The 22428-nt window shown below is 42.0% G+C and overlaps 1 protein-coding gene across 1 annotated transcript in view; it reads right to left on the reverse strand.

Annotated features, from left to right (window-relative positions):
* The window catches only part of LOC147692123 (peptidoglycan recognition protein 1-like), a 196176-nt gene that overhangs the window by 103780 nt on the left and 69968 nt on the right, over positions 1 to 22428 (reverse strand). The window contains exon 3 of the mRNA XM_086938421.1: positions 21012 to 21130. Within this exon, the coding sequence (XP_086794547.1) occupies positions 21012 to 21130 (119 nt within the window). The remainder of the gene's footprint in view (positions 1 to 21011; positions 21131 to 22428) is intronic.

A 22428-nucleotide genomic window follows, 5' to 3' on the forward strand; every position in this document is an offset into this window, starting at 1 on the left:
GTGCTGAAAGAGACAAGAAGGGTGTAGAAAGAGGCAAGAGAAGTACAGAAGGAGGCAAGGGAGATGCAGAAAGAAACAAGTGAGGTGTTCCGTGGCGCCTACTGAATGTACCTGTTGGACTAGTTAGCCCCTAGGGGACCTCTGGATTGAAGAGGAATTAATTCCCAATTTAAAACGCGCCACAGGGCATGTTTGCACACATATCACCTCAAGCCCCGCCCCCTACCTTCACCACTGTGCAAACGCGCCTGTAGCGCGTTCTAACTTGGGGGATTAAGTCCCCTTGCATACTGGGGGTCCCTGGGGGCCAACTAGCCCACCAGGAACCTCCAGTATGCGCCAGAGGCCTGCGTTGCAGAGAGGTGTAACGAGGCCTCGCCCCTTTTTACACCTCTCTGCAATGCAGCCCCCTGGCGCGTTTGCAGAGGGGGAACTAATTCCCATTGCATACTGGGGGTCCCTGGGGGCCTACTAGCCCACCAGGATCATCCAGTATGTGCAAGGGGGCTGCATTGCAGAGAGGTGCTCTGAGGCCACACCCCTTTTTACACCTCTCTGCACCACAGCCCTCTGGCCCACACTGGTTCTCCGGGTGGGCTAGTTGGCCCCCAGGGACCCCCAGTATTCAAGGGGATTAGCTCCCCCTCTGCAAACGCACCACGGGGCGCATTTGCAGAGAGGTGCAGTAAGGGGGCGTGGCCTCTTCCCGATCCCGTTTTTAAAAAAAATTACTTTTAAGAATGGGGGCTGTGTAGCCTCCCTTTTTTTTCTTTTTTTTGGCTCTCGGGACCCCATCCCCCAGGGCCTGCCCCCAATTAAAACAAATAAAAAATCGGGAAGGGGGCCGCGTGCTCCCCCTCCAAAGGCCATACTTTGCCCCGGGGACCCCATCCCCCGGGGCATGGGCCTTTAAAAAAAAAAAATATTAGGAGGGGGGCTGCTTTGCCCCTCTCCTGTGGCCACTTTTGGCCCCGGGGACCCCATCCCCCCGGGCCACTCATTTTTTTATTTGTTTATAATTTTTTGGGGAGGGGGGTTGCTTGGCCTCCCTCCCTGGCCACTTCTGGCCCCGGGGACCCCATCCCCGGGGCCTGGCCCTCCTCGTTGGGGGCCGTGGGGGTGTTCCCAAGCCCCCCACGGTCCCTGCCCCACGGAGCCGGCATTGCTTTTCTCCATTTGGAGCAGCTAACATGCTGCTCCCCATGCAGAAAAGCAATCCGCTTTGGTTTTTGAAAGAGAGAGCAGGTTTCCTGCTCTCTCTTTCAAAACCAAAGCAGTTTGCTATGGTAGGGCGGCAGCGGCGAGGCTCCTGCCCTACCATAGCAACAGCAGTGTCCCGGGGGTAGGCACCCTGAGACACTGCAGGAGCCGCGCCTGGGAGGTGGCAGTCCCCAGGGCCATCAAGGGCTCCAGGTGGTGGTCCCGGGGCATGTGGAGGGGCTTGAGCCCCCCCACACAGGTTTAAAAAAAAAAAAAAAAGAAGCCCCGGGGTGGCGGTTCCTGGGGCTGTAGGAGGGGCCGTGAGCCCCCTGCATACATTTCATGGAAGCTCCGGGGATGGCGGACCTCCGGGGCTGGGGGGCGCCTCTGGGCCCCCCATTATTACAAATAAAAGAAGCCCCGGGGTTGGCGGTCCCCGGGGCTGGGTGGCCTCAGAGCCCCCCCTCCCTATTAAAATAAGCCCCAGGGGGTGGCGGTCCCCAGGGCTGGGGGGCCCCTCTGGACCCCCTTTACAAAGAGTCAATTGCCCCCGGGGGCTAAAAAAAATCGGCAGGGTACGCGTCCTTGTGGGACCCCCTAAGCAGCCCTAGAGGGTCAGGGTGTTTCTACCCTGCCCCCTTTTTGCGTTTTTCGCATTTCTTTTTATGTTTTCTAGCGCCTAGGTTAGGTACAAAATGGCTGCCAACACTTCGTGGTTTGGAGTGTTGACAGCCAATTAGCATAAAGCTCGTGCTCGGGAAGGTACGCGTACTGTACTTTGTCTATAGATATATCTATGATTTTACTTTTGACTTTCTCAGGAACTACTGAGCGGATTTACACCATTTAACAAAAAGCACAATCTATGAACGAAACTCTACCTTTTTGCCAAATTTGGTGTAATTCTGTTCAGCAGTTCGGGCTGTAGCCGTGTCTAATGGTCCCTATAGAAAATTGCATGGGGAATCACCCTGAAAATTTCAGGGAAGGAGCGGAGTGCCCCATCTTCTTTGAGAATTTCACGAGTTTCCATATGAAATCCGCAACATTCTATTGGGATTTAACTTTGGCGCCGGTTGATGAATCTTCGTGAATTTCTCAAAGAAGATGGCCCGCTCTGCTCCGCTCCTTCCCTGAAAGTTTTGGAGGGATTTGTCAAGTGGGGGCTGAGAAAAAAAGGGGGTCCCAAAACGTGTTTTCCCCATGTTATTTTCCATAGGACGATTAGACAAGGCTACAGCCCGAATTGCTGAACGGAATTACAAGAAATTTGGGAAAATGGTAGAGACTGATTCGCAAATCACGCTTTTGCTTAAATGGAGTAAATCCCTCCAGTAGTTCCTGAGAAAATCAAAAGAAAAAATATATATATATCTTGGAGCGCGCACCATCCGCACACCCTGCCGGCACCGTGCGAGCACCGTGCGCAAACATTGCGTGTATCGGGTGTGCGCGAGCGGAATTCTGATTTGCTGTCAACATTCCAATCGGTCGAAACCAGGAAGTGTTGGCCACCATTTTGTGTCGCTGAGGCAGAAGAGAGCCAAAAACAAAAGTGGAGAACGTGAAAAGGGGGCAGGGTAAAGACTCTCTGACCCCCTAGGCCTTCTCAGGGGGTCCCTGAAGGACCCCGAAGGCCCAAAAAACATTTTGTTTTTAAATCACGGGGTACACGCACGGTGCACGCACCCGTACGCGCATGGTGCGTACGTCGGCAAAAAAAGACAAAAAAAATACAGTTAAATAACAAGTTTGAGTGTTTAGATGTTGGTTGGCTCTAAAAAGAGCGTTTTTTGTACCTACAAGTAAGTACCGATGCAAAGTCTAAAGTTCAAGAGGAAGACTCTGTTCCCCTCATCTGTGAAATGTACACCGTCTCCTCTATAAATGCCTTGCATGTTGTAACGCAAGTTGTTGTGATATATAGAACCCATCCCATAGTCTCTGAGGAAAGCAGAAACAGACTTATTCACGTGTTTCCTTGCTTTCTCAATCTGCGAACAATATTGGTTGGACCAGTTCCATTTTTGCCTTTGGCATATATTAGAATATACAAAGGTAGTTTGTGGAAAAATTTACATAAATTGCCCAAAGGTGTTTAAAAGCATTTCCAGACCTACCCCAGTCAAAGTGCCTAGGTCATTGCCACCACAGTGCACAATTATGAGGTCAGGGTGTGGGAGATGCAAAAAGGATTTTACCAATGGCATCAATTGGTGAAATCTCAATCCTCTCTGGCCAATCCACATAATATCCACATTTGGTAAATCAAGGTTGAGAAAGCATCTATTTGCTGCATACCTTTCACTCCAGAAAATATAGATGTGTCCCACAATCCACACTCTGAGCATCTTGAAGGGAGATCTGGTTGTACTCAGATGGGCTCTGGAAATGAAATGGCTGTTTGAAAAGTAGGAGTTTAGAAAAAAAAATTCACGGAGTGCGTGCAACATGCGCGCATGAGTGTGAACACCGTGCGCGCATGTGTGCGAGCACCGTGCGTGCACCTTTAAAAAACACACATTTTAGGCCAGAATTATTTAAAAAATCTAAAATTAGCAAATAATAATACATAAATCAAATTTAAAATTTAAATATTGTAAAAAATGTAGAACATTTGTATAATAACAAATAAATATAATAATTGATACATTTTAAAATTAGCATTTAAAAAACCTTTGAAATTCACTTAAAAAACAGAGGTTTCACACACGTTATAGTTAGGAATTAGCATTTAAAAAACCTTTGAAATTCACTGAAAATACCACAGGTTTCACACCAGTTATAGTTAGCTGGATATTTTACTCCTACAAAACCATTGAAATTCCCCCGTTATAGTTAGTTGTACTCACTATAACTCGCGCACCCGCAATCCACTGCTGATGATGTCACATATTACATCATTCATGACATGGTCAGTGACATCACTGATGACATCACTGCTGACATCTCAATTGACAAATATATATATATATATATATATATATATATATATATATATATATATATAAATATATTACCTACTGGCGATAGCCAGTAGGTATATATAGTTAGGATTTTTTTCCTATGGGACTTTTGAAAATTCTATGTCTAATAACTTTGGCGTTTGTGGACGGAATCGGCTGAAATTTTCAGGAAAATGGCACATTTTGTTTCTGAGCAGCTCCTGAAAATTTGGGGGGGGTTCGTCAAGGGGGGGCCGAGAAAAAAGGGGGGTCCCAAAACGCGTTTTTCCCATGTTAATTTCCATAGGGCGGTTGGACTCACTTTTAGCCCGAACGGCTGAATGGATTTCCACGAAACTTGGCAAAATTGTAGGGACTGTTAGCCCGATGTGCCTTTGCTAGGTCTCAATATATGTGCTTCAGTGGATTTTGAGAAATTAACGTTTAAATCAAGATATATATCTGTAACAGCGCTCCGGGCAGCGCTCCGGTTCGCGAACTTTTCGCGTATCGGAACTTTGCGAAGCGAAGCTGATTGGCTCTCCGGTGTCTGTCAACATTCTAAACAGTCCGGAGCGGCCGCCATCTTGTCTCTTGGTAGGATCGAGAGACAAGAGGAGGCCAAAACAAAGGGGGAAATGAAGGAAAGGGGGCAAGGTAGACCCCTTCTGACCCCCTAGGATTGATGAGGGGGATATTATAGAGCCACGCCGGGCCCAAAAAAAAAAAAAAAAAAAAAAAAAAAATCCGATTTTTTCGCCGTAGAGGCGCGTCTTGGTTCGCGAACCGGGCAGCTAACCGGGCAGCTAACCGGGAAGCTAACCGTCAGTGTAACCCAAAAAAAAAAAAATAAATTCCGATTTTTTCGCCGTAGAGACGCGTCTTGGTTCGCGAACCGGGCAGCTAACCGGGCAGCTAACCGGGAAGCTAACCGGCAGTGTAACCCAAAAAAAAAAAAAAAAAAAACGATTTTTTCGCCGTAGAGACGCGTCTTGGTACGCGAACCGGGCAGCTAACCGGGCAGCTAACCGGGAAGCTAACCAGCAGTGTAACGGGAGTCTGAGGAGTAGCTGATTGGCTGTCAATATTGTAAACAGTCCGGAGCGGCCGCCATCTTGTCTCTCGGTAGGATCGAGAGACAAGAGGAGGCCAAAACAAAGGGGGAAATGAAGGAAAGAGGGCAAGGTAGACCCCTTCTGACCCCCTAGGATTGATGAGGGGGATATTATAAAGCCACGTGGGGCCAAAAAAAAACTAACAAAAAAATCCAATTTTTTCGCCGTAGAGACGCGTCTTGGTACGCGAACTGGGCAGCTAACCGGGCAGCTACCGGGAAGCTAATCGGCAGTGTAACGAGAGTCTGAGGAGAAGCTGATTGGCTGTTATCATTGTAAACAGTCTGGAGCGGCCGCCATCTTGTCTCTCTGTGGGATCGAGAGACAAGAGGTGGAAAAAAAAAAGGTGTAAATGAATGAAAGGGGTAAGGCAGACCCCTCCTGAACCCCTAGGATTGATGAGGGGGCTATTAAAGTTCCCTGGGGGGTGAAAAAAAAAAATTTGCGATTTTTCGCGGTAAAGGTGCTTCCTGGTACGTTAACCGGGCAGCTAACCGGCAGCGTAACGGGAGTCCGACATATTGTGTTTTTTGAACGTTTGTGATATGTGCACGTGTGGATTTTGTCTAATTAAGGTTAAAAAAATATATATATATCTTTAAGCGTGTTCTGGCGCGCTTACGTTTTGGGTTTGGTTTGCGCTGCAGAGACGATACGTCACGGTTATGCGATGCATCATGAGGCGTCTCACGGGCTACGTGATACGTCACTTAATAAAGAATATATTTTACAGCTATAGATATTAGCTTTTAAAAAACCAATGAAATTCACAGAAAAAACCATAGGTTATAGACCATATATAGTTAGGAATTTGCATTTACAAAACCTTGAAAATTCACTGAAAAAACCATAGGTTATAGACCATATATAGTTAGGGATTAGCATTTAAAAAACCTTATTTTATTTGCACAAAACCATTGAAATTCCATATATAGTTAGTTGCACTAACTATATATCGCGGACCCGCAATCCACTGCTAATGATGTCACATATTACATCATTCATGACATGGTCAGTGACATCACTGATGACATCACTGATGACATCTCAAATGACATCACTGATGACATCACTGATGACAACACCCAGTGACTGTATGTTTCTGTAAAGTTAAAATATGTCTTACATATTGAAGAATGAGTGGATGTATAAGTGTCTGGATGAAGGATTTAGTAGGTGCATGACTGACTGTATGAGAGAATGATTAAATGTGTCTCACTGAGTGCATGGGTTAGTGATTAAAGTGTCTTAATTTGGCAATCAATATTTATGTTCTTCTGTAAACTGCTGCATGTTTAAATCAGTAGCTATATCAGTAACTATATGGGTTATTGAATGGTTGCCCAAGTATTTGTATGGGAGACTGAGTGTGTGTGTGGGTGGCTGGGAGGTGTATAACTCTGTGCATAGATGTGTGAGCGGTTGATTCCCTAGGTGTATGGGTTCAAAAGTGCATGTAGAAACAGCTGTATGGACAGTTGACTGTGTGCATGAGTATATTGGTGAGTGAATGGATATCTCAGTTCTACATGTCAAAGTAAGTACATATGTAAAACACACTCCATGTGAGAGTTGACATATATAAATAACTGAACATAAGAGTCAGTGAATGTGAGAGTGGCTGTATGAATCATTGTGAACTTGTATCAAGGATTGTATAAGAGAGTAAATATGTGTTAGTATATGTTTGAATAAGTAAGGTGTGTATAACTGTATAGTTAAGGAAATGGAGATGTGATTGATTCTTTGCATGACTGAATAGGTGTGTGAGTAACTCCATGGATGTGTGACAGTCTGTGAGTGCCTGTTTACACTGAGTGTATCAAAGGTTATATTAGAGTCTGAAGATGTATTATCACATAAATGATATCATCAGTGATGTAATCAGTAATGTCAAATGAGATGTCAGTGATGTCATCAGTGATGTCATTTGAGATGTCATCAGTGATGTCATCAGTGATGTCATTTGAGATGTCATCAGTGATGTCATCAGTGATGTCACTGACCATGTCATGAATGATGTAATATGTGACATCATTAGCAGTGGATTGCGGGTCCGCGATATATAGTTAGTGCAACTAACTATATATGGAATTTCAATGGTTTTGTGCAAATAAAATAAGGTTTTTTAAATGCTAATCCCTAACTATATATGGTCTATAACCTATGGTTTTTTCAGTGAATATATATATATATATCTTAAGAGATCAATGAGGAGGCCCTGGGGAAAACCTTTCTCTTGTGTATCAGGTTTTCCCCAGGCCTCCTCATTGATCTCTTAAGAGATATATATATAGTTAGGACCTATTTTCCATAGGAAATCAGCAACATTCCCTTTGGAACAACTTTGGCACCGGTTGATGTATCTTCGCGAAAATTTTCAAAACTGAGGGGGCGCTCCGGTCCGCTCCTATCCTGAAAGTCTCGGGTTGATTCATAAAACGGGGGCCGAGAAAAAAGGGGGTCCCAAAACGTGTTTTCCCCATGCAATTTTTTATAGGAACCGTTCATCGCGGCTACAGCCCGAAATGCTAAACGGAATTACACCAAATTTGGCAAAGAGGTAGTCCTTAGTTCAGACTCGTGCCTTTTGCTTAAATGGTGTAAATCTGTTTAGTAGTTCCTGAGAAAATTAAAATTAACAGTACATATATATGTATGGCCTTGGTGGATCCGCGCATCTTGCGTGCACTCTAAGCGCACCGTCCCGATCAAGCGCTGAATGCTAATTGGCTGTCAAGTGGTTGTCAACATTCAAAACCAGGAAGTGTTGGCAGCCATTTTGTGCCTTGGTAGAAGGGAGGATCTAGAAATTTGTGGAACAAGTGTTCAAAACGTATAAAGGGGGCAGGTAAGAAATATTTTGACCCTCTAGACCTCCTTAGGGGGTTCCACAAGGACCCATAGGGCCCAAAAACAATGTTTTTTGTTTTTTTTAAACTGAGAAATGTGCCCTGGGTAAATGGATGCGCCGCAAAAAAAAAAAAAACGAAGCGCAAGCTCCTGTTCTTCTTTAAAAATTAGCTACCTGTGAGGGCCAAATCCCGGGGTCTAAAATATTACATTTGATGTGTTTCAGAGGGACCCTGTAGCCCGGGGACCGTCATTCCTCTGTGCTACAAAATAAATAAGTGAGGGACATCAAAGGTCCGTCTAAGCCCCGGGGATTACCACCCTCCGGGGTTTTTTTTTATTTTGGGAGGGGGGCCGTGTGGTCTCCATTCTGGAGCAGTCGAAAGCCTTGGGACACACCACCCCCCAGGAGCGGCTCCTGCTGTGTCTTGGGGTGGCTATCCCCGGGACACTGCTGTTTGCTATGGCATGGCGGGATTTGAGGTTCCCGCTCTGTCATAGCAACCTTGAGGGCCTATTAACACGTGCCATTTCGCTGCAATTTTTTTAAAAAAAGCCAAAAATGCGGTGAAAATTATATCGCCGTATTTACTAGGCGACGCTAAGATACATTACCGCATGCTAGCAGCCGGTTTGCTAATGGCTAGCCTCGTATCTCCAATGATTTGCAATGTAGGTGTTCCCAGTGGGAAGGTAGGTGTCCTATGACAATATAACATGGAAGAGGAAGGTATGAGAACAGCGTTGTATTTACAAGGCGGCCCTGGATTTGAGGATCGATCGCAAAATTCTTGGTAATTGCGGTTTATGTTGGATCCTAACATCTGTTCTGAAGTAGGCTTAAGCATGTTTAATATGCGAGGTGGATTCATATGTTAAGTCCACAGTGTCATATTAACAAGCTTTTGACTTGCGAACATGACTTATCGCTGTATTTATCGCGATATTGTGGACATATTTACAAGGACAGCGTTAAAACTATTGTTACTTTAGCGTTAGGAAAGTGCTGTTAAAGCGGCCATAATGGGTTTAATAATAGGCTTTTCAGAATTTGAGAGCATTCCAATAGAAGCCCAGGTTTACACCAGAACATTTTAACGCTGTCCTTGTAAATATGCCAATTACAGACTCCTAATTTTACCATAAAAAACTATCACCTACTATTAATTTTATTTTTCCTCTGCATCCCATCCCATGGGCGTATATTCAACGTTGGGGACTGTGGGTGGAGGCCCAATGTCCCTACAGTGCCAGTGAGCTCCCTTCGTCCTTCGGAAGCCACCATTACTTTTCCACATGGGGACCAGCTAATATGCAGCTCCCTCTGGGGAAAAGCATTCTGCTTTGCATGTAAAAAGAGATAGTAGGTTTTCGTGTTCTCTCTTTCAAAATGCAAACCAGGTTTGCTATGGCAGGGCAGGAGCCTTGGCTCTCAACCTGCCATAGCAAACAGCAGTGTTGAAAAAATAATCCGGTAAGACAACAAAGGATTTTGAAGTCCATTTTCACCGTTTTAGCTGTAGTTTGCTGCCGTTAAAGTGGCAATAATTTTAACGCCGTCCTTGTAAATATGGCCCTAAGTTTTGGACTGTCGACAATCCTGTCTCCCATTTAAATAGGCACAAAGTATTTAGTGAAGTGCACACTGTTTATCGTGAAGCAACACTGTCTAATTGTGATCGATAAAGAATTGCCCATTGTTGAGTACAGAGTAGGTAAATTGTACATGGGTTTTTGTAATGTCAGTGGCTATTCCTCGAGCCCTCTCTTGAGTTTAATTCGAAGAGTTTTGTACTTCTTTTGCTCGTAATGTACATATGGGCAGATTAACAAGTCCCTTGCGCCACTATTGCGTCACTTTTAACATGGGAAAAGTGACGCGAAAGTGGCACAAGGGGCTTATAAATCTGCCCCACAGTGTTCTGTCATCTCAGTTTGCTTTCCCCCCTGTCTTGTAGAGAATCCTGGGTAAATATAACAGCTTCTGTACAGCCAGTACCTTTCAACCCTACCCCCAAACTGCTTGCTGCCTGTTACCATAGTAATAGTTCAAGGAACACTTAACTGAGCACATAGGTCACAAGTTCACCACACAATGTTGCTAATCCAAACAGTAAGTGTTCTGGACTTTTTTAAATTTTCCATAGGAACCAGTAATCGCAGCTACAGACTCTAGTAAAGAGCTGGTAAAGAGTTAGCCTCAGTATTATACTTCTAGTTATAAACATCATTTCTACTTTTAATTGTTAAATCTCTATGCATACGATTATCACACTAAATAATCGTGAAATGTTGTCAGAAAAAGAAGACGTATACACTCAGTTTTTTTAAATTAGCTTTTATTAAAACAACAATAAATAAATAGATATGTAACTATAACATAACAGTATAATGAACAAAATGTGAGATGGACTCCAATGGTAGGAGGGTAGGTAACCTGCAAAACAAAACTGAAAAAAAGTCTTTAAAATTAGATCGATGTTACTGAATGAGGTAAAAGATCACAAATTAACATAACACTTGGCAATATTGCTTATTCGCACGTGTGCAGTGTGCCTGCTACATCCCACCCCTGTCATAGGCCCGCGCTGAAGAGGTGTCTGTAGGGAAGTGCCTGCTGGCTCAGATCTACAGCATGGTCCAGCAGGTCTTTACAATGATTGAGAGATGAGACAGAATTAGTTGAGAGATCACGTCATTATGCAGGACAATATCGTTTATTTGCAACACGTTTAATTGGAGGCATTGTGTATCTACCTTTTGAAAACACTGTTTTCAGCAGAGTTCACAACTTGAAGTCTGCTTTGGTTCTATACTGCAGACTGTATTAAATTAAGCCTTCATTTATTTATCTGCTGTGTGGACAGCAGCGTCCATAACTTGAAAAGAGAAAGAGAAACAATGTGAGAGAGAGGGAGAGAAAGAGAAAAAAAACAACATTGAAAGTGTTATATTTCTGTGTTATGCCTTTGGACACTCAGGGTACTGTATTACATCAACTTCCACTGCAAAGAGGTGTCTGTGCGCTCTTTTTCTCCCAGAGTACTATACCCATGCATTCCTACTGCATAGCGGTGAGTTCTCATTACTGCGTACCCAGACTGTTGCACCCCATTGACTCCCAGTGTCCGGAGGTGAGTGCCATTTCTTGCGCACTCTAGACTGTTTCAATCTATCCACTCCCACTGCCTGGAGTTAATTGTATATTCGTACACAGTCAATTTGCTTTATATTATACAGTCTCTCCGCCCACAGGTGACTTCTCGTTGCTTCACAAACAAGCTTCTTTGCTCACCTTGTGCCATCGGCGTTATTCAAAGAGGGTCCACCACATGTCGAAGCAGCCTTCTTATCCGTTGTTAAGATGGCCACGCATCTTCACAGAATCCTAAAACGTTGAGCTTTGGAGGTGTTGGGGGGAGAACTCCAATTTGTGAAACACATAGTGCACCTTGAAGCTCTACATCTAAAAGATAGTAAAACAAAGATGTTATGATTGGTAATTGTTACTCTCTTAATGTGGAGTAGAATAACATCGCCCTTTTACACACCTTCCCCCCCGCATTAAAAATACAACTATTTGTACAGTTCCAACTTGTTTAATGGGCTTCGATTTATGAAGAATTAGTAGAGTCGTAATGTTTTCCATCTGGTTATAGAAAACAAGTGGTGCGCAGTGATCCACGTGGTTTCAATCATCACGAGCGACTGACTTTTGACCGACTATAAAAACTTTCCTGCTATAGGAAAAAAATACAAATGCAATACAATACGGTATATAGGACTGCGTATGCCTAAATCGCTGCGTCGCCTTTTTGTATCCAGTCTGCTACATCCCATCTACTCCCTCCGCTGTGCCCCAAGGCCTCACTGCTCACTTTTTTGCGGATTGGGTAGTTCTACATCATGCAGTCCCGCTTTGCCATCATGAAGTCTCAGATTTGGTCCTGAGTCTTGTTATCACTATGGCAAAGGACATACTCGTGCACCTATCTTCATCGCAGGTTCCTCACCCGCTCAGTCCTTGCAGTACCACTAACTCAGTGACCAAAGAGGCCATGTACGTGGTGGCGGGCCCCCTGTTTGGTAGTTCGGGCCTACATGCGACGTCCAAACCATCAGGATGGGCCATCACAGCGCTTGCGATGGGAACAACTCTAAAATGGCGTAGAGCATGTGCGCCCGTCTTTTTTATTGGTAGGGTCACGTGTGTTGTGAAGTATGTGCTGGATGGGTGTGGTGTGGGTGTATACCAGCCATGAGGGAGTGTGTGTGTGCCGTTCTGACAACTAGACCTGGAACTAAGAAATCACTACAATGGAAATCTGGGCCATGTAGCGTTGTTGTGTTTTCCTGGAAGCGTAAGCGGAGTGGGCTGGACTAACGTATGGCAGTGCTGCACGAGGCTGTGAATGATGACTCCGGAGCTATGGGCGTGGTTCCGTCGTGAGCTATATGAGGAATCAACTGATTTGGGTGTCTGTGTTGTAGTGCCTTCGTCACCCGGGTCTTACACGTAAATGTGTCATTATGTCTGCAAAGTCTCACAACATGGCCAACAACGAAGGTACCCGGAATCACTAATCCTACATTCATCCATAGTTGCACACATAAAAGATGATGGACATGATGCATTTCTGTGAATATGAATGTTTGTTGTACATTGAGTGGAGTATTGTAGCTGTAGTAATACAGGGCTATGAAAGCTTTAGGTTGCAGTTTTTGGCACATGAAGGGCAGCTAATGTATATACGTATGTGGTCATTCGGGTATACTGTGGAAGTTGGTGCTGGAAATCGGTGTTTGAGGCTCGGTGTTGCGTCCACATCCTGGTATTGTAGAGAAATTACGTAATCTACGCGTGCATGAAAATGTACTGTAAATATAGTGCTCATGTAAATTGCTGAAATCGTTTTTGGCCGATTTTGCGGTATATACATATGCTAAACAAATAGCACACACTTATAAATTTACTATTCACTTTGTTTGCAGTATTGTAATGATCCAGTTTGTATGTTCATATTTGTAGAAGGAGCGAGAGAAAGTTATATAATTGAAGTTTTGTTACTGTCAGAGGTAAGATGGTTGCATACGCTACTTACAGCACAATATATTGTGGTAGGGCGCAGGAGCAGCATTTTACAAAGATAATAAATACACAGACACTATTAGACAGGTGAAGTGGGTACGGGCACGTGTGCTCGACTCCATTTTATTACGTTGCTGTTGCTACCAAGTAGAATAGTAATCATGATATCATACACAGATATTCAATCATAAACGGTTTATGACTTCTGCTGTACAAAGGTAGGAACACTATATGTGAAATAATACACAGAAGATTCTATCGTAAAGGGTTCATGAGTTGTAGTGCACTGAGGTAGGGGCGGTTTGTGTGGAGCCTGCGATGATGCGTGGTTCAGGCAAACCGCACTGGTAAGAATGTCTTTTGACTACTGATTTTTGCCTTAATAAGGCCACGTGGGGATTATTTATGGTGTACTGAGTTAGTGGTTCATAAGGGGTTTAGTGTGTGCTTACCCTGCGATGATGCGTGGTCTGAACAGGCTGCACTTAAAGCATTGACTGTTGCATACTGGACTGCATGAACTAGGGGAAAAAACTACCGTCGATGGTTATCAATTGCTCTACAAAGTAGGTGTACTGACAGCTCCCCATAACAAAATAAACAATTGCACTTCACGAAGTGCATTCTAACTTTCTCAAAAAGGGGACCTATGTGTGGTGGTGATGTTGAACGTGATGCCCCAGAGGTACTTGGTATTGCCCGTGGTGGAGATACATTTTGGCAAATCTTCTACATTCTTTGTGAGCATAGTTCACAGGATGTAGGGATTGAAGGTGCTTGCACATACTAGCAGTGCCACAGGAGTATTTTTTGTCTCTGCCTCAAATAAATCAAGGCTCAATTCAATGCTGTCTGTAATATAGATATAACGCTGAATTCAAGTTGTGAACCCTACTGTCCACAGTGTACATGGAAGGCAGCAGTTAGCACAGTTATAGAAAAATGCATTTTTTCACTTATTTTAACAAAATCTGAATACATACAGTACAATTGTCTCTGCATTAAGTAAATCAAAGCTGAATTCCCTACTGTCTGTAGTGTAGATGCAAAGCTGAATTTAAGTTGTAAACCCTGTTGTCCGCAGTGTAGATATTAGGCTGGACTGCATCATGTGTAATCACGATTGAAATAACAGATGAAACATGTATGGAATTCATTGTCGAAATATGCATGTTTCAGGGACATTATAGTTCAAATTGTGACATGTGCTGTCCGCAGTGTAGACTGTCATTAAGTGTGCCTTTGCACTTGCAGCGTGAATTTTATTATTCAACTAAATCTATAAGTGATATAAAATAAGTTTTTGAAAGAAGCATACTAAAGGGATATTGTGTAGGTTTGATAGGTGTTATACTTAGTTTGGTTTGCACTGAGTTAATGGCATCTGAAATAACAAGGTTCTGTGGAGCCTGTGAGGATGCGTGGTCTGGGTAGGCCGTACTGACAGTAATGTTTTTTGTCTTGTGAATTCTGTCTTAGTAAGGCCTCGTGGCGAGGATTTTTGGTGCACTGAATTACTAGTACCTTTGGCGCTTAGCATGTACTTACCCTGTGATGATGCGTGGTCGTGGGGGGGGGGCACAGTAATTGGAGTAATGTCTTTTGTCGATTGAATTCTGCATGAATTCCATTTAAAAGTGATAGTATGCCTCATTGCTGACATACAAATGTTCACTCTTTTTTGCGATGATTTATGGTGCACCGAGTTAGTAGTATCTTTTGCACTGAGCTTGTACGTACTCTGCGACAATGCGTGGTCGAGGGGGGGCCGCATTCGGAACAATGTCTTTTATCTGTTGAATTCATCCTGAATACGGCCACGTGGCAATGAATTATGGTGCACTGAGTTAGTAGTACCTTTAGTACTGAGCGTGTACGTGGCCTGTGATGATGTGTCATCCGGGCAGACCGCACTGGGAGCAATGTTTTTTGCCTAGTGAATTCTGCCTTAATAAGGCCATGGGTAGATGACTTGTGGTGCAGTGAGTTAGTGGTACCTGAAGAACTCAGCGTGTGCGCACCCTGCGATGATTCGTGGTTCGGGCGAGTCACACTGGTAAAATGTCTCTTGCCTACTGGAATGTGTCATGTGCAATCGCCATTCCACCTGAATCGTGAGCCCTCACAATGTAGATCGAAGGCAGAAGTCAGCACAGACATCAAGAAATTCTTTTTGTTGTATCCTTTAACAAAATCTGAGGACATAAAGTACAATTATCTCTACCTTAAAAAAATCAAGGCTAAATTTCATGCTGTCCATAGTATAGATCCAAACCTGAATTCAAGGTGTGAAACCTGCTGTACGCACTGTAGATCAAAGGCAGTAGTCAGCACAGATATCGACAAATGATTTTTGTCACTTATTTTAACAAAATCTGAACACATACAGTACAATTGTCTCTGCATTAAATAAATCATGGCTGAATTTCCTACTGTACGTAGTATAGATGCAAAGCTGAATTCAAGTTGTGAACCCTGCTGTTCGCATGTAGATCTAAGGCAGTAGTCAACACAAACATCGAGGAATGCTTTTTGTTACATACTTTAACAAAATCTGAGGACTGAGTACAATTTTCTCTGCCTTAAATAAATCCACACTGAATTCAATGCTTTCTGTAATGCTGATGGGAAGCTGGTATCAAGTTGTGAACTCTACTGACTGCAGTGTAGATCGAAGACAGTAGTCAGTACAGACATTGAGGAATGTTTTTTGTTGCATCCTTTAACAAAATCTGAGGACTGAGTACAATTGTCTCTGCCTTAAATAAATCCACACTGAATTCAAAGCTGTCTGTAATGCTGATGGGAAACTGGTATCAAGTTGTGAACTCTACTGACCGCACTGTAGATCAAAGACAGTAGTCAGTACAGATATCGACAAAGAATTTTTGTCACTTATTTTAACAAAGTCTGAGGACATAGAGTACAATTGTCTCTGCCTTACATAAATCAAGGCTAACTTCAATGCTGTCCATAGTGTAGATCCAAAGCTGATTACAAGTTGAGAAGCCTGCTGTCCGCAGTGTAGATCGAAGGCAGTAGTCGATACAGACATAAGCTGTGGCGCTAAGTGCGCAATGGGCCTGTATCGAGGATGCACTTGGACATGGCGGGAGCCACGTGGCAGAGTGAGGACCTTCGCTGTGGCAGAGTCTTTTCTCTTTGCATAAGTGAACCATGCCCAGGCGTAGCCTAATTATTTATACTCTTACACTGGAGTGTCGTACGTTGGACCAGCCCATTCCGCTTCTGCTTCAAGGGGGGGGAGACAACACAGCTACATGACCGAGATATTCCCCGGACTCTGAGATAATATGGTTGCATCCACTACGCAGTACACTACACGTATCCATAGTATAAATACACACGGAAAAGTTTTTGGTTTCTATAGTGAGTTGTGTATGGCATATCACCGGTAGTGTTAGCATTGTGTACATTATTGTTGATCTGCGAGTTCCTTCCCTTATACATAGTTGATTGCCACATCTCTGAACATTGAGCTAGTGTGCTGTTGAGGGGATCTATTATTTTGGGAAGGTCCGTTGTCCTGTTTTGCGCTGCTTGTGAGGTAGTAGAGGGGGAGGAGTCAGCAGGGGTGGTTGTAGTGGTGTTGGCGCTAGGTGTTGTTATTTTGTTGGGTGTTGGAAGTGCATAATTAGTACCTCTATTACATATTTGTCTTTAGATATGGGTGTGAGTTGGATGTAATTCACACAGTACATAGTCGACGTCCTTACACTAGTTAAATGTTGATATTAATTTTGTTAGTGGTAAATGGAACTATTGCCTGTTTTTTTAGGTAGTATTGTAGATTTGGTTTGTTGTGGAAAGTATGGGAAGTGGTGGGGTTTTATTTACGTGAATGACTAGTTTGTATATTATTAATGTTAGTTGTGGTTCTGGTTTGTAGCGATTTTCTTGGAGGAAGGAATACATTCAAGAGTGGTAATATTTGCAGTTTTTACTCCTTTGAGAACAGGATGATAATTAAAAAAGATAGAAAAAACAGATATGCTTAATGAACATTATAATTAAGAATTATCATTTAAAAAACCTTTCAAATTCACTGAAAAAAGCATAGGTTTCAGGCAGGTTATAGTTAGGAATTAGCATTTAAAATACCTTTGCAATTCACTGAAAAAAACATAGGTTTTCAGGGGTGTTATAGTTAGCTGGACATTTCACTCATACAAAACCATTGAAATTCCTCCGTTATAGTTAGTTGTACTAACTGTAACTCTCGCACCCGCAATCCACTGGTGATGATGTCACATATTACATCATTCATGACATGGTCAGTGACATCACTGATGACATCACTCATGACATCTCAAATTACATCACTGATGACATCATCCACGTGACAATCAGATACACCTCATCATACACTAGTGTAACCTTTTATCACTCACTGTAAAATACAGAGTACCATATTTGAATCCACTGACACAACAATACAAGTATCTAAAAACCCACTCAGTGAGTCCTAGATCTACCCACAAATCTAATCAAGGTACAAGGTAGTTTATTATGATGATTATTTAAAATCTTACAACATTTTGAACTAAAAGAAGAATTTAAAGTTAAATTCCAGTTTAAAATCATATAAAATGACATTACATCGTCTTTACAACCCATTAAGTATTTGTAATAGCTACGTCTCCGAGTTTCTTTTTGGCTAGCAGTAGGAACTTTACAAAGGCGGAGTTTAAAATGATATCATTTGAGATCATACATTTCATCACGGCCTGCCTACATGACCGTATGCCGCGTGAGTTAAAATGAGCTTTTAGCAATGATTTTCTCTCTTGGAGGAGTTCAGGGCAAATACACAAAAGATGTTGAATGTCTTCCTCACCCCTATTGCACAGTCTGCATTTCATTTGGGTTACTTGAAATTCCCATGGGGGAAGATGGCAAAGCCCTGGCATGGATCCGAAACTCGCATTGAGGAGGACCTGCTTGTTTTTTTGCGTCCACTGAGTTATTAGATATCTAATCAATTACCTATGGATTCACTCATACATGTTGTCAATAAAGAATAGAACACTATCAAAAATACTTATACACCTATATTGACATTACACACCAGCACACATCCTATTCAGTTATGCAGTCATCCTACTCACTTTTGCAAACAATGTATATTATTTACATTTACTCCGCAACACACTTATACAAAAAGCACTTCATTTATTGATATAGATAGTAACTCATACTTAGTGTGTTATGAAATCACTATTACAAGTATACAGTTATCTATACAGTCACTCGTGCAAACAATTAGACTTATGTATACTTATTTGTCTACAACAACTGTCACATACACTGCCTTTTATTTTTTCTACTTTGTTGGACATGTACCATTGAGAAATATATTTGCTCATCACCACACCCATAAAGATATTCACTCACCCAAACAACTATTGAAGCTCTTAGTCTTAATGTCATATATCTACTGAATTAACTATTCACATATCTTTGGGCAGTCACAGATCCCCTACCGAACCACACACACATTCTATCTCCCATACAAATAGTCAGTTAGCTAATCAATAAATAATATATACTTTCACATAGCTGGTAACTAACTGATGTAGCAGTTTACACAACAACCACAACAACTGACAAAGTAATACAGATATTCACACAGTTTAGTCACTATCCAAAATATTTAGTGAGACACTATATATTCGTCAAGTAAACAGTCAACCACACTGCTACTAAATCCTCCCTCAAGATAGGTATATATCCACTGATTCTTAAATGCAGATTGCTATATATATAATACATATTTAAATAACAAACCGAACCACATTCACTGGATGATGTCATCAGTGATGTCATCAGTAATGTCATTTGAGATGTCATCAGTGATGTCATCAGTGATTTCACTGACCATGTCATGAAAGATGTAATATGTGACATCATCACCAGTGGATTGCGGGCACGAGAGTTACAGGTAGTACAACTAACTATAACGGAGGAATTTCAATGGTTTTGTATGAGTGAAATGTCCAGCTAACTATAACACACCTAAAACCTATGTTTTTTCAGTGAATATATATCTTAAGAGATCAATGAGGAGGAGTAGGGTAAAATCTTTCTCTTGTGTAGCAAATATGACTGACTTAGTATTGTGCCTAGGGCAGAAAACTGCCTGAAACCAATCCATACAATCTGCTGATTACAACAGGCTGGAGAGCCAGTATGCTAGATATTGCTCCATCATTTTAGTTATGATCAGAAGAAGTGTAAGAGGCCAATAGTTCTGCAGATCACTCCGCTGTAGGTTTTCCTTTCTTCAGAAGTGGTGGTACTGGGCCTCATTTTTATATAGGAGGAGTGCATGACATCAAGACTTCAAGAAAGGGATTGATTGTCTACCTCATTGGGGAGATGATGGCTAGACCCTTAGCTGGAAGCATAAAGAAAGGTCCTGGGTAATTCAGTTAGTCAGGTTTGAGTTTAAACAAGGCAGTGAAGCCTTCGACCATGAGCATGGGCATTAGAGGTAGCTTCTTGAGCTCCAAGTCAGACAATTCATTTAGGGTCAGATGTGCGACTCACCAATTTGAGACTCGCAAATTGCATCGCATTTGTGACACGCAATTTGCGACTCCCAAATTGGGATATGCAACATTGTTTAAGACACTGTTTGGGATTCCTAATGGGGTCGCAAATTGCATGCCTCATTAATGTTAATGAGGCAGGTGTAATTTGGGACCCCATTAGGAATGGCTAGCACTCACAGGGAGGTGGCCTGCTGGGGACAGCAGATCACCATGTCTATGACTGCTTTTAAATAAAGCAGTTTTTTTAAATGCAGCCAGTTTTCCTGAAAGGAAAACGGTATGTATTTAAAAATAAGAATAATGAAACTTTTCCAGTTTCATTTTTTGACCCATTCACAAAGGGGAAAGGGTCCCCTGGGGACCCCTCCCTGTTTTCAAATGGTTTACCACCTACTTGAAGAAGGTGGTAAATTGCAAGTGTTTTGCAACCGCAATTGCGCTTGCAAAACATTCATACATACAAATGCGAGCCGCTATTAGGAAGGGATGCCCTTCACAAACCTCATTTTGCGAATCGGTAAAATTTACTGATATGCAAACTGAGGTTTGTACATGGCCATGTCCTAAATTACGGTTGCAAATGGGGTGATTGCCCATTTGCGGCCTCAATTTAGGGCTGTACATCTGCCCTTTAGTCTTGAGAACCTATTCTCCCATTTTTGGCTTCTTTCCAAGCTGCATAAGAAAAAGCTATCTAAACTTGTGCTGCCCTGTAGATGACCATTTTCCAATCTAGACTGCATTATCACAGGAAGAAAAGTGCATTAGAATAATTTCTCTAAGGATAGATCCACTTTAACGGTTTAATAAGGATACACTGATAAGCACTACAATATGGTAAGTAGAGAATGTTGCTCTCTGTCAAATGTTTAGATGTTTTCAGTGTATGGTTTAAGTTGGAATTTTTTCTTAAGGCTCCCAAAGTGAAAACATAGCTATTCCCAACCTTTGCAAGTACACTTTCACTTGATGTTCCTCTATATATCTATGATATTCCAAAGTTGGAGTATTCATTCAATAACCCTTAGCTGATCTGGTTTTGTCATACTTGTCTCTCTAGATTTGTAAAATACAAAATACATTATTCTGACTAGGCTATTGAAAAGAAAATATTTTTAAAAACTTGCTGAAGCTTATAACGGTACATGATTCACCAAATTCTTTGGTGATACAATCTAGTGATCAGAAACTTCATTGAGTTTTTTCCTGTAATGGATTACTGTTATAGGCTAACCTGTGAATGTGCCCAAGAAGCAGATACCGTAGCTGTCCTTGTTATAGTGCAGGGTGTGTGCTCCTTTTATATGCCAGCCACGGCCCTCATACACGTTTCCATCCTCTCCGATTAGGAAACTGTAAAAAACAAAGCCAAGAGAAAAAGAAATGAATGTCAGTAGAAAGAGACATTAATTGTCAGTCAAATTGAATAATGAGAAGAGAGAAGGCAAACAAATGAAAGACCCAATCAATGAGGTTGGAGGAGAAATATTTTGATAAGAAAGAGAATGGACATAAAAGTAGAACTGTATGAAACATTTACCATTACACAAAATAAGTGTATTTCAAAGGGAGCCTTCTTATCTAGGATTTATAGAAACCTTCCTCTTTGCAAATGAGATTCTACCTCAGTATAATGGCATGATTCCTCAGATTTCTGCACTTTGCACGTCTCTGACTATCCAAAGGACCAATTTACGGAGATTAAGAAAGTGAGAATCAATTTATGGAAACATTTCCAGTGCCCAGCTCTCCAAACTATTTTGCTGAATATTCATATGAGGGAAATTCACAGAACAGTGGAGAATTCCACAGAATATTGAGTAGTGTTAGGTCAACAATATACCAAAGCATGGTTTGAGAAGCTGCTTTGTATATAGGTAGCATTAACCAGATTTAACCCCCTTGAGATTAAAAAAATAGTCAAGTCTAGCAGGCAAGTTATATTTAGCTGAAAAACACAAACACTCTTTTTTTTAAATCTTGCCCGCCAGCTGTCTATCAGGTTTAGATTTTCCATACATTCAGTTAATGTAGCACCTGTAAGTTGTTTATTATGTTTTGAACCCTGGAAGATAAATCCAGAGCAGTATTCTGTAGATAATTAAAATCCCCACCTAAAATGACCATTCTGGGAAGTAGCGTCAGTGAGTGATGCAAATCCAAAAGAGATGCATGGTTATCCTATATTGGGCCATAGATCGTGGCTATAGTCAACCTGAAATTATTATTGAACCATATACTAATCACCATCTGCCCTCTTTATCCATCGGGAAATATATATTCTGGAAAGGAAAAATTTGTTAAAAAAGATTGCTTCCCTCTTTGAGCTGTGCACGCTGATGAAAGATGGCTACTGCCTGCCCACTGCTGAAACATGTTGAATAAGAGTTTCCACTTAGCAACATAGTGGGTATCAGTATATTATCTGGGGAGTTGCCTTTCATCCATGCTTTAACAGCCCGAGCTTTAATTTTGGTATTCAAGCCATTTGCATTAAAAGAGAGAATTTTAATAGATTCTTTAGCTGCCTGTTGGTAAGACATCATCAACAGTAACTCAAAGTATTTGACCTAGCTTGTATCTACATATTTATCGATGGTTTTAAAAAAAAACCCTTTTAAAAAATGCCAAAATGTTGAATAACATGATAG

The sequence above is a fragment of the Lissotriton vulgaris genome, chromosome 9, assembly GCF_964263255.1.
Source record: "Lissotriton vulgaris chromosome 9, aLisVul1.2, whole genome shotgun sequence".
Taxonomy (NCBI): domain Eukaryota; kingdom Metazoa; phylum Chordata; class Amphibia; order Caudata; family Salamandridae; genus Lissotriton; species Lissotriton vulgaris.